The 19357-nt window shown below is 42.1% G+C and overlaps 2 protein-coding genes across 2 annotated transcripts in view; one reads left to right on the top strand and one right to left on the bottom strand.

Moving 5' to 3' along the window:
• Positions 1-19357, top strand: part of LOC128440487 (diablo IAP-binding mitochondrial protein) — a 39667-nt gene that overhangs the window by 2153 nt on the left and 18157 nt on the right. The window contains exon 4 of the mRNA XM_053423211.1: positions 1210-1264. Within this exon, the coding sequence (XP_053279186.1) occupies positions 1210-1264 (55 nt within the window). The remainder of the gene's footprint in view (positions 1-1209; positions 1265-19357) is intronic.
• Positions 8324-9196, bottom strand: LOC128440179 (odorant receptor 131-2-like). The gene has a single exon (XM_053422816.1). The coding sequence runs from the start codon at positions 9194-9196 to the stop codon at positions 8324-8326; it is 873 nt and encodes a 290-aa protein (XP_053278791.1).

Genomic DNA, 19357 nt, shown 5'->3' with positions numbered 1-19357 from the left:
GATACCGATACCGATACCGATATTTAAAATAACAATCTGGCCGATAGCCGATACCGATACCGATATTTGTTTATTTTCTTTTTGTTGTTATTCATTCACCCTTTTGTGCCAGAAAAAATAATTAAATCATTATTTAAAAGCACTATTTAAAAAATGTTCAGCCCTTCATCACTCTTATCTTTTAATGAGCACAAATTGAATCAGATTTATGAAACAATCTTGGATTTAACTAAACTTTATTTAACAGAGACATATTATACCCATTTTACCGCAAGTTGAAATGGTTCCTTGGGATCTTAATGAAATGACTGTAACATATTTTGGTCAAAATACCACAAGGATAATTTAAAACAGCACCTTTTTACCCTGTCTAAAACAGCCCTCTTAAAGTAGCATTATACAGAACGCTCTTCTCATTGATTTACGGTAGCAGTATTGCCTGTTTATTAGATGTGTTACGGCTTCTGTGTGTATGACGTATGTTGTCAATTCCCTTGTTACCTGTGCATGAGACGGATGAATAGAGCCGGTGCACATGAGAATAAAGTACTTAAACAGACGCTACGCTCATACTTTTAATGCCATGTTACACTGCGTGAGTCAAGATACCTTAACAAGCCCTCCTCAGTTTTACCTGTTTTTAGTGTCGGGCAGAAATCACATCACGTCAACACCCACCGTGGCCCTTCGCGATGCTTGTTTAATTAAACAGTCGGATTCCCCTGGTCCGCACCAGTTCTCAGTCAGCTGCTAGGCGCCAGCCGGAGGGTTCCCCCAGCGGTCGCCGTAGCTGAGGTGATCCGCGAGAAGGGCCCGACACGCGTCCAGACCGGGTACGCTGACCGCGTACCCGGTCCCCTCCAACAGCCCGCCTTCCGTGCCGGCGATGGACAACGCCCCGCGGTCCAAGAGAAAGAAAGCCCCCCCACCAGTGACGCCGTGAGTTGCCACCGGATGAGGACCTCCCGGTGCCGCACACTGAGCCTCCGGCGGCGCGGAGAGGAGGGCGACGGAGCGACTGCTCCCTCAGCCGCGGCACGTGGCCAGCGGTTTTACCACAAATATGAACATCGGCCAATGATATCGGTGAAAGTCAAGTTTATTACCGATAAGCCGATATCAGGCGAATATCGGCCGCTACCGATGTTCGGCCGATAAATCGGTGCATCCCTAGTAAACAGTGCACGTTCTCTCTATGTTTGTCAACAGGCTGTGCACATACTCAATGCTTTGCAAAGAAAATACCTGACATCACTGGGAAAACATTTCTTTATCATAAAATAACAATATCAATCAAGCCAGAGACGCAATTAAAAAACAAAAACATTTTATAATATAACATCATGACAATTTGTTAATCCATACAAATCTGATCAGTGTTTCTTACGCAAACCACAGAGAGCTAATCTTTTCAGGGCATTAAAAAACATTTCATCCCTGGCGCCATAAATGAGAGGAGACGGACATCTTGGAGCAAGAATAAAAGTTATGTAATTAAAGAACCTGACCTTGATAAATAATGTGAGATTGATTTTAAACACAGCAGTTTCTATAAAAGGACACCACAGCTGGATGAGACACAGGAGCAGCTGCAAAGCATGAAGCCCCACAGTTCTGAGTCCTCTCCATGTGGACTGTTTGTCCTCTCCTGATGCAGCTTTGGCCGCTCTCATTATCTTCACATAGGAAAACACGATTGTGATGCACATGATCAGGAAGTAAAACTGATTAATGGCTGACGTGAGGTGACCCTGCCACGTGTGGATGATGAAGATTTCCAAAGTGCATATTCTGACCTGGGTGTAGGAGCTGTAGGAGGCCGATGCAAAGAAGATGGAGAGAAAAACGATACAGGGCAGAGAGCTGAGGCTGTGGATGATGAGGATGCCGTGCAGAGTGCTGCGTGGGGAGCACAGCTCTGCATGACGCAGCGGCAGGCAAATGGCCACGTAGCGCTCCAGGGTCATCGCCGTCAGAGTGACCGGTGTCACAAACATGTACAGCGACGAAATGATATAAATAATAAGGCACAACCACATTTGTATCGTATACCGAGAGTAATTTAAAATGACAGCCAGGAATAAAAACAGACAGTCAGATATTAGTGTGACAGCAAATAAGACGTAGCGCATGGTGGTGTAGAAGACCTCCTTGGTGAAAAAGGTCGTAATTAGCAGAAGGTTAATGCAGAGAAAGAGGACGACGATGACCTGAATCAACATTCTCTCATCATTCATCTTGTACTCTGTGGTGATGTTAGCAGCCATTTTTCTGTCTGTCAAAACCAAATGTAAAAAGCCTTCAGACACTGCCACACTTCATTCATCTCTAAAACCTGATGCACAACTCCACAAGGGATGATCTCACTTTGAATCAACAGGTATCAAACAAAATACACATTATTTTAGTACATTGTACATGGACAAATAATTAGAAGGAGACATAAGAGCATAAGACCCAGTTTACCAAACCATCCCTGGAGTGAAGGCGTTCAGCTGAGCTCTGTGCAGCCTTCTGAGCAGAAGCTGTGTGTGAGGGCTTTACATCGGCAACTATAACACAACGTCATATGAACGTTAACTAACCACAGAGTCACGAGCGACAACATTCAGCAACAACACACCTGATAGGCGACAGTAGCTATAGTTACTCATTTTGTCCGTTGAAGAGATTCAAACTCAAAACGTAATTCGGTAATGGCGACTTCATGTGTTTCAACTATTTACATTTGTCTTTATTAAATAAGTTAAATGTAAAGGTTCACATTTAAGATAATACTTGTTTGATCCTACACCAGGAGCGCTGCAACATGAGCATCTCTTCCACCACACATCAAATTGTTGTTGCTGCTGGTCTTTGGTTGGAACCCGGGATTGAACCAGGAACCTTCAGTTCTTCAGTCGGCAATTATTTCAGGACAACTTTCATTAAAAGTTGAGGTGATTGATGTTATAATGCTTTTTAGCATCACAACAAACAACTCCTTTGTCAAATTGTTACTTTTGTCATGTTCTCATTTGATACATTATTATACATATTGGTTATATCCTGTAATATAGGGGTCTTCAAGGATTTTCAGGCCAAGGACCCTCAAACTGGTGGAGAGATGGAGCAGGGACCCCATACTATATATATTCTATAAAATTGTGTTTTATATTAAACTGGGCCTAGTGCCATGTATAAACATAGCTACCCTGTTATTGTGCATTCAATACTAAACTATTCAAATATTACACGGGTTCATATATTCATGTTCTTAATTTAAACATGTGCTATGTACAGGATGACCATGCCACTGCCATTCATAAACATACATCTTGCATACAACACTGAGCTATTAAAATAATTCACAGATTCATGTTTTTATATGAAACATACATGTAGAAGAGACAGTGAATCCTCAAGCCATCTGTGGATGGCACACATACTCCCACATTAGTGAGATGTCAAACCCGAATGGGTAGCACACAACTTATCTAACCTTGGACGGATGGAGGTTGTCAGGCAGATGGTCATATCAGCCTCACAATATGTTGGATGCATGTTAATGTCTATTTAAAGGCATTTCAATTCGTGGGGAAAAAATTGGTTGGAAAATAAATAAAAAATTATAAAAAATATAAAGAATTGTCTCAACCAAAAATGTTGCGACCCCCCTGCAGTTCTTCCACGGACCCCCTGTTGAAGACCTCTCTGTAATTTATAGCCACGCTGAGCGTTGGCAAATGCACAGATCTGATGTCCTCTTGTTTTCACAGATTTAACACTGCACGGACACTTTCATTATCTAAGCGTAGGAAAACACAATGGGGATTCTCATGATCAGGAAATAACGCTGACCAATGGCAGACCTGAGGTGACCCTGCTAAATGTAGATGAACAGCCCCTTAGAGGAAACCCTGTGTTGTTTGTAGAAGCTCAGAGATACTGATGTTGACAGTGAAAGAATAAAGCAGAGCACATAGCTGAGGCCTTGAATGAGGAGGAGGAAGCGCATGGTGATGAAGAGTAATACGTGTGAACAGAGTGTACACAGATGACCACATGTAAAAAATTATACACAACCAGATTTGTTAATAGCAAAATTTTGATGGAGGAAAAGTGCGATGAAAACCTGAACTAAAATGAGTCTGTAATTAAACCAGACGAGCAGCATCTCTGGTTGCAGACAGTTCAATAACATTTCTTTCACTGGCCACCTTAGCTCTCACAGATGCCATCACTGAGTATTCAAAAGTAAGTCTTCATCCTATGCTGAACAGTTTTTTCCTTCTTGAAGTCCTATGTATGTTTACATGTTTTGTTTTATGTGTACATGTAAACTAATATCTGTCAGTTTCTAAACTTAAAATATTTCAGGGGTTGAAAGCAGAGCAGGTGAGGGTCGACTCTATACGTCACCCCAAAAACACCAATATTTATAACTATATATAATTCCACACTTATTTAATTGATAGATACGCAGTTTGGAGAGTTGTAGTTTGATTTCAGAATGAAGATCTGTGTGACTTTGGCTTTCACTCCTAATACATGACAGGGGAAATAAAGTCAAATCTGAATTCATCAACTACAGTTAAAGAAATATCAATTTTCCTGAAAACTTTTGATGTGCTCCACTGTCACAATAGTTGGTGTTTGATTTAAATGTAAACTGTGCAAGTTCTCTCTATGTTTGTGAACAGGCTGTGCACATACTCAATGCTCTGCAAAGAAAATACTTGACATCACTGAGAATACATTTCTTTATTTTAATATAGCAATATAAATCAAGCCAGAGACGCAATTAAAAAAAACAAAAACGTTTCATAATATAACATCATGACAATTTAATAATCCATATCAATCTGATCAGCGTTTCTTACGCAAACCACAGAGAGCTAATCTTTTCAGGGCATTCAAAAACATTTCATCCCTGGCGCCATAAATGAGAGGAGACGGACATCTTGGAGCAAGAATAAAAGTTATGTAATTAAAGAACCTGACCTTGATAAATAATGTGAGATTGATTTTAAACACAGCAGTTTCTATAAAAGGACACCACAGCTGGATGAGACACAGGAGCAGCTGCAAAGCATGAAGCCCCACAGTTCTGAGTCCTCTCCATGTGGACTGTTTGTCCTCTCCTGATGCAGCTTTGGCCGCTCTCATTATCTTCACATAGGAAAACACGATTGTGATGCACATGATCAGGAAGTAAAACTGATTAATGGCTGACGTGAGGTGACCCTGCCACGTGTGGATGATGAAGATTTCCAAAGTGCATATTCTGACCTGGGTGTAGGAGCTGTAGGAGGCCGATGCAAAGAAGATGGAGAGAAAAACGATACAGGGCAGAGAGCTGAGGCTGTGGATGATGAGGATGCCGTGCAGAGTGCTGCGTGGGGAGCACAGCTCTGCATGACGCAGCGGCAGGCAAATGGCCACGTAGCGCTCCAGGGTCATCGCCGTCAGAGTGACCGGTGTCACAAACATGTACAGCGACGAAATGATATAAATAATAAGGCACAACCACATTTGTATCGTATACCGAGAGTAATTTAAAATGACAGCCAGGAATAAAAACAGACAGTCAGATATTAGTGTGACAGCAAATAAGACGTAGCGCATGGTGGTGTAGAAGACCTCCTTGGTGAAAAAGGTCGTAATTAGCAGAAGGTTAATGCAGAGAAAGAGGACGACGATGACCTGAATCAACATTCTCTCATCATTCATCTTGTACTCTGTGGTGATGTTAGCAGCCATTTTTCTGTCTGTCAAAACCAAATGTAAAAAGCCTTCAGACACTGCCACACTTCATTCATCTCTAAAACCTGATGCACAACTCCACAAGGGATGATCTCACTTTGAATCAACAGGTATCAAACAAAATACACATTATTTTAGTACATTGTACATGGACAAATAATTAGAAGGAGACATAAGAGCATAAGACCCAGTTTACCAAACCATCCCTGGAGTGAAGGCGTTCAGCTGAGCTCTGTGCAGCCTTCTGAGCAGAAGCTGTGTGTGAGGGCTTTACATCGGCAACTATAACACAACGTCATATGAACGTTAACTAACCACAGAGTCACGAGCGACAACATTCAGCAACAACACACCTGATAGGCGACAGTAGCTATAGTTACTCATTTTGTCCGTTGAAGAGATTCAAACTCAAAACGTAATTCGGTAATGGCGACTTCATGTGTTTCAACTATTTACATTTGTCTTTATTAAATAAGTTAAATGTAAAGGTTCACATTTAAGATAATACTTGTTTGATCCTACACCAGGAGCGCTGCAACATGAGCATCTCTTCCACCACACATCAAATTGTTGTTGCTGCTGGTCTTTGGTTGGAACCCGGGATTGAACCAGGAACCTTCAGTTCTTCAGTCGGCAATTATTTCAGGACAACTTTCATTAAAAGTTGAGGTGATTGATGTTATAATGCTTTTTAGCATCACAACAAACAACTCCTTTGTCAAATTGTTACTTTTGTCATGTTCTCATTTGATACATTATTATACATATTGGTTATATCCTGTAATATAGGGGTCTTCAAGGATTTTCAGGCCAAGGACCCTCAAACTGGTGGAGAGATGGAGCAGGGACCCCATACTATATATATTCTATAAAATTGTGTTTTATATTAAACTGGGCCTAGTGCCATGTATAAACATAGCTACCCTGTTATTGTGCATTCAATACTAAACTATTCAAATATTACACGGGTTCATATATTCATGTTCTTAATTTAAACATGTGCTATGTACAGGATGACCATGCCACTGCCATTCATAAACATACATCTTGCATACAACACTGAGCTATTAAAATAATTCACAGATTCATGTTTTTATATGAAACATACATGTAGAAGAGACAGTGAATCCTCAAGCCATCTGTGGATGGCACACATACTCCCACATTAGTGAGATGTCAAACCCGAATGGGTAGCACACAACTTATCTAACCTTGGACGGATGGAGGTTGTCAGGCAGATGGTCATATCAGCCTCACAATATTATGGATGCATGTTAATGTCTATTTAAAGGCATTTCAATTCGTGGGGAAAAAATTGGTTGGAAAATAAATAAAAAATTATAAAAAATATAAAGAATTGTCTCAACCAAAAATGTTGCGACCCCCCTGCAGTTCTTCCACGGACCCCCTGTTGAAGACCTCTCTGTAATTTATAGCCACGCTGAGCGTTGGCAAATGCACAGATCTGATGTCCTCTTGTTTTCACAGATTTAACACTGCACGGACACTTTCATTATCTAAGCGTAGGAAAACACAATGGGGATTCTCATGATCAGGAAATAACGCTGACCAATGGCAGACCTGAGGTGACCCTGCTAAATGTAGATGAACAGCCCCTTAGAGGAAACCCTGTGTTGTTTGTAGAAGCTCAGAGATACTGATGTTGACAGTGAAAGAATAAAGCAGAGCACATAGCTGAGGCCTTGAATGAGGAGGAGGAAGCGCATGGTGATGAAGAGTAATACGTGTGAACAGAGTGTACACAGATGACCACATGTAAAAAATTATACACAACCAGATTTGTTAATAGCAAAATTTTGATGGAGGAAAAGTGCGATGAAAACCTGAACTAAAATGAGTCTGTAATTAAACCAGACGAGCAGCATCTCTGGTTGCAGACAGTTCAATAACATTTCTTTCACTGGCCACCTTAGCTCTCACAGATGCCATCACTGAGTATTCAAAAGTAAGTCTTCATCCTATGCTGAACAGTTTTTTCCTTCTTGAAGTCCTATGTATGTTTACATGTTTTGTTTTATGTGTACATGTAAACTAATATCTGTCAGTTTCTAAACTTAAAATATTTCAGGGGTTGAAAGCAGAGCAGGTGAGGGTCGACTCTATACGTCACCCCAAAAACACCAATATTTATAACTATATATAATTCCACACTTATTTAATTGATAGATACGCAGTTTGGAGAGTTGTAGTTTGATTTCAGAATGAAGATCTGTGTGACTTTGGCTTTCACTCCTAATACATGACAGGGGAAATAAAGTCAAATCTGAATTCATCAACTACAGTTAAAGAAATATCAATTTTCCTGAAAACTTTTGATGTGCTCCACTGTCACAATAGTTGGTGTTTGATTTAAATGTAAACTGTGCAAGTTCTCTCTATGTTTGTGAACAGGCTGTGCACATACTCAATGCTCTGCAAAGAAAATACTTGACATCACTGAGAATACATTTCTTTATTTTAATATAGCAATATAAATCAAGCCAGAGACGCAATTAAAAAAAACAAAAACGTTTCATAATATAACATCATGACAATTTAATAATCCATATCAATCTGATCAGCGTTTCTTACGCAAACCACAGAGAGCTAATCTTTTCAGGGCATTCAAAAACATTTCATCCCTGAGGCCATAAATGAGAGGAGACAGACATCTTGGAGCAAGAATAAAAGTAATGTAATTAAAGTACCTGACATTGATAAATAACATGAGATTGATTTGAAGCACAGCAGCTTCTATGAAAGGACACCACAGCTGGATGAGACACAGGAGCAGCTGCAAAGCGTGAAGCCCCACAGTTCTGAGTCCTCTCCATGTGGACTGTTTGTCCTCTGCTGATGCAGCTTTGGCCGCTCTCATTATCTTCACATAGGAAAACACGATTGTGATGCACATGATCAGGAAGTAAAACTGACTAATCGCTGATCTCAGGTGACCCTGCCACGTGTGGATGATGAAGATTTCCACAGTGCACGTTCTGCCCTGTGTGTCGGAGCCATAGGAGGCCGATGCAAAGAAGATGGAGAGAAAAACAATGCAGGGCAGAGAGCTGAGGCTGTGGATGATGAGGATGCCGTGCAGAGTGCTGCGTGGGGAGCACAGCTCTGCGTGACGCAGCGGCAGGCAAATGGCCACGTAGCGCTCCAGGGTCATCGCCGTCAGAGTGACCGGTGTAACAAAAGTGTACAGAGATGAAATCATATAAATAATAAGGCACAACCACATTTGTATCGTATAGCGATATAAATTCAGAATGAACAGGATGTCAGACAGGAATAAAAGTAGACAGTCAGACATTAGTGTGACAGCAAATAAGACGTAGCGCATGGTGGTGTAGAAAAGCTCCTTGGAGAAAAAGGTTGTAATTAGCAGAAGGTTAATGCAGAGAAAGAGGACGACGAAGACCTGAATCAACATGATCTCATCATTCATCTTGTACTCTGTGGTGATGTTAGCAGCCATTTTTCTCTCTGTCACAACCAAATGTAAAAAGCCTTCAGACACTGCCACACTTCATTCAGCTCTAAAACCAGATGCACAACTCAACAAGGGATGATCTCACTTTGAATCAACAGGTATCAAACACAATTCACATTATTTTAGTACAGCGTGCATGGAGAAATATTTAGGAGACATAAGAGCACAAGACCCAGTTTACCAAACAATCCCTGGAGTGAAGGTGTTCAGCTGAGCCCTGTGCAGCCTTCTGAGCAGATGCTGTGTGTGAGGGCTTTATATCGGCAACTATAACACAACGTCATATGAACGTTAAATCACCACAGAGTCACGAGCGACAACATTCACCAACAACACACCTCATAGGCGACAGTAGCTATAGTTACTCATTTTGTCCGTTGGAGGGATTCACACTCAAAACATAATTCAGTAATGGCGAATTCATGTGTTTCAACTATTTACATGTGTCTTTATTAAATAAGTTAAATGTAAAGGTTCACATTTAAGATAATACTTGTTTGATTTTACACCAGGAGCACTGCAACATGAGCATCTCTTCCACCACACATCGAATTGTTGTTGGTGCTGGTCTTTGGTTGGAACCCGGATTGAACCAGGAACCTTCAGTTCTTGAGTTGCCAACTATTTCAGGACAACTTTCATTAAAAGTTGAGGTGATTGATGTCATAATTCTTTGTAGCACCACAACAAACAACCCCTTTGTCACATTGTTACTTTTTTCATTTTCTCATTTGATACATTATTATACATTTTGGTTATATTCTGTAAATTATAGCCACGCTGAGCGTTGGCTAATGCACAGAACTGATGTCCTCTTGTTTTCACAGATTTAACACTGCACGGACACTTTCATTATCTTAGTGTAGGAAAACAAAATGGGGATGCACATGATCAGGAAGTAAAGCTGACCAATGGCAGACCTGAGGTGACCCTGCCGTATATAGATGAACAGCCCCTCAGAGGAAACCCTGTGTTGTTTGTAGAAGCTCAGAGATACTGATGTTGACGGTGAGAGAATAAAGCAAAGCACAGAGCTGAGGCCTTGAATGAGGAAGAGGTGGAAGTGATGAAGAGTTATAGGTGTGACCAGAGTATACACAGATGACAAAATTATACACAACCAGATTTGTGAATTGCAAAATGTTGATGGAGGAAAAGTGCGATAAAAACCTGAACTGATTATTAGTCTGTAATTAAACGAGATGAGCAGCGTCTCTGCTACAGAGAGTTCAACCACTTGTCTCTCACAGGCCACCTTAGCTCTCATAGATGCCATCACTGAGTATTCAAAACTAGGTCTACAGCCTTTTGGTCAACAGTTTTTTCCTTATTGAATTCCTATGTATGTTAACATGTTTTGTTATACGTGTATATATAAACTAATATTGGTCAGTTTCTGAACTTAAAATAGTTCAGGGTTTGAAAGCAGAGCAGGTGAGGGTCGAGTCTATACATCACCCCAAAAACACCAATATTTATAACTATATATAATTCCACACTTATTTAATTGATAGATAAGCAGTCTGACTCCACAGCATGCAGACGTACTGAAATGCTGGCTGATGATATTGCAAAGCAGCTGTGTGATGGAATAAAAAATGCAGAGTGCATTTCCCTTGCTGTGGATGAATCCACTGACACTAATGATAAAGCTCAGTTGATGATATTTGTGAGATACTTTGATGAGTCAAAAAGAGAGTTTATTGAAGATGTGCTGGGCATGGCAAGCCTTTCTGGGCAGACGAGGGGTGAAGACATTTACAATGCAATAATGGCAGTGCTGAATGAAAAAGGAATTGATGTGAAGAAAATTGTGTCAGTGGCTACTGATGGGGCGCCATCTATAATGGGCAGAGAGAAGGGACTAGTTCAGCGCCTGAAGCTTCTTCACCCTCAACTCATTTCATACCACTGTATAATTCACCAGTCCATCCTTTGTGCAAGTCTTGGAGAAATCTACGCCGAAGTCATGAACACAATGCTGAAGCGCGTCAATTTCTTGAGAGCATCATCTGCACTACAGCATCGCTTGCTGCGGTCATTCCTGACTGAGGTCAGTGCTGAATTTGATGACTTGCTTTTGCACAACAACGTCAGATGGCTGAGCAAGGGCAAGGTCCTGGAGCGGTTTTGGGCCATTAGGAATGAACTACAACTATTTCTGTCACAACAAAAAAGTGCAAAAGCAAAACTGTTCTTGGATTTCCTGCACAATCCAGAAAAGATGGAGGCTGTGGCATTTTTGACTGACATGACATCTCACATGAATGACTTGAATCTGAAGCTCCAAGGGAATGGCAACACTGTATGTCAGCTGATATCAGCAATGCGGGCATTCCAGAGGAAACTAGAGCTCTACAAGGGTGACTTACAGGTAGGCTGTTTAACATTGGCTGCCACACATCTTTATTTTATTATGCCATTTTTGTCATGCCATTTTAAAATAATAACAATACTACTACTACTAATTACTATTACTACTACTACTACTAATATTAATAATAACAATAACAACAACAACAATCATCATCATCACCATACTCATGATCAGAATCATTGTCCTAATAACAATAATTTGCCAATATGCCAATAATAATTACTATTTTTTTATTGTTATGTACAGGAGGAATTGCTCCATTTCCCCGAACTTTTGGAGCAGACCAAAGAAAAAGATGCTCATCAAAAACACATTGCATTTGTGGAGAAGATGATTGAGAACTTCAGAACAAGATTTGATGACTTCATTCTTGGAAACCAAATCCTCCTGTGCATTGGAAACCCATTCCTTGTCAGAAATGTGAGTGAGTTCACTTCAGAGGCGAATCAGGTATTCCCCTGGATCCAAGCTGCAGCACTCCAAACTGAGCTGATTGACCTGCAGGAGAATATCACACTGAGGGAGACTCAGTGTGACGTCATCACCCTGTGGACAAAAATGGTAACTGCGGCCAATTTCCCCCTGCTGAATAGGATGGCAGTGCACATCCTTACAATGTTTGGATCCACATACAGATGTGAATCTGCATTCTCAAAAATGAACTTCATCAAAAATCAGTACCGGAGTCGCCTAACCAACGAGCACGTGCATCAGTGTGTCTCCCTGGCAATCACACCATATCAGCCCAGGTTTGAAGCATTGTCCAAAGAAAGCAGAGGCCAATTCTCCCATTAAAGGGGACATGTGAGAAATGTGAAATAGTTTGTTAAACAAAGCACAAAAATGGGCTGTCTGAAGGCTTTTTGTTTTTTTTTGTTTTTTTATCTTGAACAGGGTTATGTTTGGTTTTATTTAGTTATTTTTTTTAATATTTGCCCAAATTAAAATTATATTTTTATTTTAGGAAATATTTTTTTTTTTAATAAAAAGGAAATGTTGTGTTATAAAATGTTGTAAATGTTATACATACGTTATGTTATGATACGTTATCGGACGTACACGGTCCCAATAAATGGCCCCTTGAGTCACTGAAAAAATTTTTTGTGGCCCCTCATCATTTCTACTTGAGTACCCCTGACATAGAGGCTATAGAGAGCATTTTTGGTACAGTAGAGTCCTCAGAAGAACTATACCTGTCGTTTAGAGCCCTCCACCAACAGCCTGGTGAGCGTCTGTCTGAGTTCCTACGAAGATTAGAGAGATCCCTTGTCAAAGTAGTACAGGGAGGTGGTTTACCTGTTAGTGCTGCCAACAGCGCTCGGTTAGAGCAGCTTATTAGAGGGTCCACCTCTGAGATCATGTTGCTTCAGTTGAAAATTAGGGAGCGGAGCAGTAATCCCCCTACGTTCTTGAACCTGTTAAGAGAAGTGATGGAAGAGGAAGGTCGCCAGTCAGCCAGACAAAGCCAAGTGGCACCCATGCGTCCTCAGCGTGTACGCACCATCCAAGCAGAAAAGGAGAAAGAATCTGAATCAGTCTCTCAGAGTGAACTGAAAGCTCAGATTCAAGAGTTGAGAACACAGTTAGAGGAAAGAAACAACCCACGGCCTCATCCGCCATCTGATGATTCCTTTAAAGGTCCTAAAGAGAAACCAAAACAGAAAAATGAGTCACAGAGTGAACTGCAATCACTGAGGGAACAAGTGAAAGCACTAGAAAATAAAAAGAGTGTAATGCCCCTGAGAACCTCCAGAAAGTCATCAGAAAGCTCATACGCTTGGTGCGAGTTTCCCCTCTTCCCAACAAAGAGAACCCAAAGCCCGCATCTGAAGAGCAGTGTCTAGCTAGAACCATAAGGTTGAAGTCCCAGAGAACAACGCTGACTTACCTGAGGGTCTTGTAGGTCCATCGTTTATACACACCATCAAAGTTAATGATGTGGTCTGCGATGCTCTCATCGACAGTGGGTCTAATGTGACTATTATCTTTGAAAGCTGGTATAACAAACACTTACCAGGTATCCCGATGAAAACCCCTCTCTCGCCTTGGACTTTGGGGCCTCGCTGACACAGAGTATCCTTACAAAGGGTACGTTGTTGTTGAGATGGAGTTTACTGAGGAGATCACTGGTGTGTCGGGACGTGTAGAAGTGCTCGCCTTGATTTGTCCTGAGCCAAGAAACCAACAACAAACCCCTGTGCTGGTTGGAACCAATACATCTCTGTTCCGCCGCCTATGGGAGCTGGTGAAGACAAAAGGTGACAAGAACACTGTGCACTCCATGAGAATTCAGGCTGTGTACGCCCCTGTTAAATCACATGAACAGTTAGCCAAAAATGAAGTCTTGGGACAGATAAAGTGGAAAGGACCCGGCCCACTTTCTATTGCTCCAGGTGCAAAGTACTATGCAACCTGCAAAGTAGAAAGACAGAGTGCCCCGTCCAAAGACCTTGTGCTGATTGATGCACCCACTGCCCAGTTACTCCCTGCCGGTGTGCTGGTACAGCCTGGTGTGCTCTCAGACGCCGATGTAGACAGCAACAGTTTCACTGTGCTCATTCTGAACGAATCCAAAAAGACAACTTCCATCCCAGTGGGGAGCGTCATTGCTGAGATGTATGCTGTGGATACAGTTACCCCAATCCAGCCTTCCGACCTCACAGCTGAAACCGTAGACCCAAGTCTCTTTAATTTCGGGGACTCCTCCATCCCTGAAGAGTGGAAGAGTCGGCTCCAGCAGAAGTTGGCTGAGAGGCGGAATGCTTTCTCGCTGCATGAGTGGGATGTTGGCTTGGCCAAGGGGGTTGAACACCACATACGCCTGCATGACCCCAGACCCTTCAGGGAAAGGTCAAGGAGACTAGCCCCTGCAGACATTGACGATGTGCGGCGGCACATACAACAACTGCTGGCCGCTGGCATTATCACAGAGTCCCGTAGCCCCTACGCCTCACCGATCGTCGTAGTCCGCAAAAAGAATGGGACTATAACAATATGTATCGACTACAGGACACTTAACAACCGCACCACACCAGACCAATACACAATGCCACGCATTGACGACGCCTTGGATTCCTTATCAGGCAGCCAGTGGTTCTCGGTTCTAGATCTGCGTAGTGGCTACTACCAGATAGAGATGGCTCCGGAGGACAAAGAGAAGACGGCTTTCATTTGCCCTCTCGGATTCTATCAGTTTGAGCTCATGCCACAGGGAATCACAGGAGCGCCGGCGACGTTTCAGCGCTTAATGGAGAAAGCTGTTGGCGATATGCATTTTCTGGAAGCCCTTGTGTATTTAGATGACATTATCATCTTTGGAAAAACACTTGAAGAGCATGAGCAACGTCTCCTCAAGGTACTGGATAGACTAGAGGAGGTCGGATTGAAAGTTTCTATTGACAAATGTCAATTTTGCCAGCCTCGAGTTAAGTATGTGGGTCACATTGTTTCGGCTAATGGAATAGCTACTGATCCAGACAAAGTGGAAGTAGTAAAGCACTGGAAAGCGCCCACTCACCTGAAGCCTCTCAAGTCCTTCCTCGGATTTTGTAGTTATTATCGGAGGTTTATTGCTAATTATTCTGGCGTTGTCCGTCCCCTCTCCGAGCTCACCAAGGGTTATGCCCCCACTTGGAAAGACCCCAATTCCAAAAAGAGTGTTGACCCAAGCAAAGTCTATTTCAAGCCATCAGAGCCATTTGGAGAACGGTGGACTCAAGCCTGCCAGGAGGCGTTTGAGCAGATCCGTGACTGTTTGATCAATGCCCCAGTGTTGGCATTCGCTGACCCCACTAAGACTTACATCTTGCATGTGGACGCCAGTATGAATGGGCTAGGCGCTGTCCTGAACCAGGAATATCCTGAGGGCCTCAGGCCAGTAGCTTTTGCCAGTCGCAAGCTTAAAGATTCAGAGCACAACTATCCAGTCCATCAATTGGAATTTCTGGCATTAAAATGGGCCGCCGTAGACAAGTTTCACGATTACTTGGATGGAGCTAAATTTATTGTAAGAACTGACAACAACCTGTTAACATATGTGTTGACCTCCGCCAAACTCAGTGCAGTCGGACATCGTTGGCTCGCTGCCCTTGCCACCTACGATTTCACCATCCAGTATCGTCCTGGGAGGCACAATATCGATGCTGACTTGCTGTCTCGACAACACACTCCAGAAGAGGTCAAAGAGTGGACTAGTGTCCCACCTGCTGGCATCAAAGCCCTCTGCAAGCGAGCCTGCATCAGTGAAGAGGCAGATGTGCCTGACAGACTGGTGGATCAGCTGGGAGCTCCTGCCACTGCAGTACCAGAAGCTTATGTGTTCCCAGTGAACCTCAGCATAAACACCCTTGATCAGCTGAGCCCGAAAGATATTCAGGCATCACAAGATATGGACTCAACGATTGGGCCGTTGAAGAAAGCACTCGAGAGCAATAAAAGGCTGTCTCGTTCAAAAAATGATTCGCCCGAGACTGTGTTGTTGCTACGTGAAAGCCGCAAGTTGGAATTAAAGGATGGATTACTCTACAGAGTAAAAGAAAAAATGTGTGGAAAAAAGATCAAACAACTTGTCTTACCAGCAAGATACCGCCCAATGGTGTTAAGGTCTCTACATGATGAGTGCGGACACATGGGAGTGGAGCGCACCACCGAACTGATCAAAGACCGATTTTATTGGCCGCGGATGACAGCTGAGGTTGAGCAGTACATTCGAACCTGTGGAAGATGTATCTCCAGGAAGACACTCCCTCAGCATGCCTCGCCCTTGAACCAAATAACAAGTAATGGCCCCTTAGACTTAGTATGTATTGACTTTTTGCAGATAGAGCCGGACTCTAAAGGTGTTGCTAATGTGTTAGTAGTGACAGACAGTTATACACGTTATGCACAAGCATTCACTACGAAAGATCAAAAGGCTATCACTGTTGCAAGAGTATTGTGGGAGAAGTATTTTGTGCACTACGGCCTACCTGCTCGTATATGCGATACGAGATTTTGAAAGTCGCCTGATCAAAGAGATCTTGTCCATGCTTGGGGTTCTGAAGTCAAGAACATCCCCCTGCCACCCTCAAGGAGATGCACAACCAGAGAGGTTCAATCGAACGCTTTTAGCAATGCTCGGTACCCTGGACACTGTAAAGAAACAGTGTTGGAGTCAACATATCACCTACCTGGTACATGCGTACAACTGCACAAAAAACGATTCCACGGGATACTCACCGTATTATCTCATGTTTGGAAGGGAGGCAAGGTTACCCATCGACATCTGTTTTGGAATCTCACCAAATGGTGAAAGTGAAACCTCCTACCAACAGTACGTCGCCAGGATGAGGAAAGAGCTGCAAAAAGCTTACCAGTTGGCATCTGATAATGCTACAAAGAATCACCTGAAAAATAAAGCACGATATGACCACCGTGTGAGAGACTAACCTTTGGAGAAAGGTGACAGAATCCTCATTCAGAATGTGGGTCTAAAAGGAAAGCATAAACTCCAAGATCGATGGAAATCAACACCGTATGTTGTTGTGGAGAAGTTGCCTAACCTGCCAGTTTACAAGGTCAAACCAGAGCATGGTACAGGTGTAGTCAAAACTCTCCATCGAGACCACCTGTTGCCCATCTGTTACATGGTCAGGATGTTTAACCCCTCAGATGATACAAACTCTGTTCGGAGACCTGTAACAAGAGCTCAACTTACCCGGAAACGTCAAACTACCAAGTCTACTGACCCAGTAGAAGAAAGTGACACAGAGTCATCAGGCTCAGAGTTTGAAACTGTCCACAATCCTCCAGATTTTGATGTGGTTGAGGTCAGGAGACAAATGGACATGGTGAATCACCACGTGGAAAATGAAGAGAGTCAGAGCTTTGAAGAGAGTGAAAGCTCTGAAGAGGATGAAAAACCTGTGGTGGAAACAGAAAATCAACTACTCACAGAAACAGAGTATGATGAACCCCCTGAAGGTGCTGCACCTCCTTTATCAGACTCTGATGTCCAAGACACAAATGATGAATCTGTGGAAGAACAAGATCTAGAAGAGGGAACAAGCTCGCCTCAGTTAAACAGAGCCAGACGGGATAAAGCCGCTAAAAGAGCAAGAAGTGGAAGTAAAAGGTCTTCTACAGTCCAAAACCAACTATGAGATTGACCTATGAAAAACCTGGTAACCAATCCTGTGAACCGGTTACCATCATGCACCATGGTATGGTTATTCATCTTAAGTTAAACCCTCCAGACCAAGACAACGAACCAAGGAAAAAGTGCAAAACATCCAAAAGGTTCATAGAGGAGGAAGAGAAAAGTTATCGCCCTTCCAAGTAAAAGAGGGACAAAAGGTGTGATGAGGACATCTACACATTCAGAAGAGGGAGGGTGTAGCCCTGTATAAAATCATTAGGATACAGTGCATAAAATTAATCTCAAAATAGCATAAAAAATGTTAGAGAAAGTTCATGATAATTAGATAAGTTCATATTATTAAAAATATTAGTTAAAATAAGGTTAAATACGGGATAAAATGTAATAAATATAATATGTACAGTTAATAAGTTTAGCTATTTACAGTTAAAAAAAGTAAAGCAATAAATAGATGTGTGGTTAAAAGGCTCTGTGATTGAGAAGACGAGAAACTTGATTTGAGTGCTTTTAATGTGAAATCTAACTTTTTCTCTGTTGTGTGTCAGTCATTCAGTTTCTGCATTTTTCATTGGGTAGTAGCAAATTCACAGCCAATCCAAGTCTGGTATGGGGAGGGACATGAAGTGTAGGATGAGGTTCAGCATGCTTTGAGCAGGTGAGTTAGAGAGACAGATTGTCCGGTGTCCTGAGGAAAAGTGTAGTGCTGTGGGAAACATTTAAGAGGTGTCATCGAGGTCGACTACTCGTGTTCCTGATATATTACTCTTCTATGTAACTTGCCAAAGGTAAATATAATGTGTATGCCTTAAATTGTGAGCTGTAACTTAATGTTGTAGTAAAAAAAGACCAAACTGTAATGTAATTAGCCACCCGCTAGCATAGCATCACGTGTTTGGATAGCATAGCTTTAGCACTGTTGTAGTTTTCAATGCTAAAACGGGCTAACGTTAAGTCAGTACGATTTAGCGTGATGATATTATGGCTCAACAGAGTTCATGTAATTAAAGGAGACGGACGTCTGTTGAAGAGAGGGAGAGAGAACCTGAGATGGTTGCCGGTTGATGGACCCTGCTGTTTTATTCTTCCCCGGATTTTCACTGCGGTCAAGTGAGCAGACGTTCGTCTTTTCCTGATTTCAAGTGCGCCCTTATTACAGAATGTATGGCAAATGCAGGTAGTCCATGATACGGAGCGAGCCAATCTTTTATGCGACTGTAAAATCCCTTTATTCCATAATTTCTGACAAAGGCTGATCCAGTTGTCCTCAGGACCATCCTGACTGTTCACTCACTCAGTATCAAGCATATTTACTATATCATTTTGGAGAAATTCACCCTCAAAGTTCCTTTTTTTTTTGTTGAAAAAGGCAATATGCGCAATAGTTACTCTACTGTAAAATCTCTTAGATCCATAATTTCTGACAAAGGCTGATACAGTTGTCCTCAGGACCATCGTGACTGTTCACTCACTCAGTATCAAGCATATTTACTGTATCATTTTGGAGAAATTCACCCTCAAAGTTCCTTTTTTTGTTGTTGAAAAAGGCAATATGCGCAATAGTTACTCTACTGTAAAATCTCTTTGATCCATAATTTCTGACAAA

This window comes from Pleuronectes platessa, chromosome 5, assembly GCF_947347685.1.
Source record: "Pleuronectes platessa chromosome 5, fPlePla1.1, whole genome shotgun sequence".
Lineage (NCBI taxonomy): Eukaryota > Metazoa > Chordata > Actinopteri > Pleuronectiformes > Pleuronectidae > Pleuronectes > Pleuronectes platessa.
Note: the sequence above shows the minus strand (reverse complement) of the source record. Positions and strands in the feature narration are given on the sequence as shown.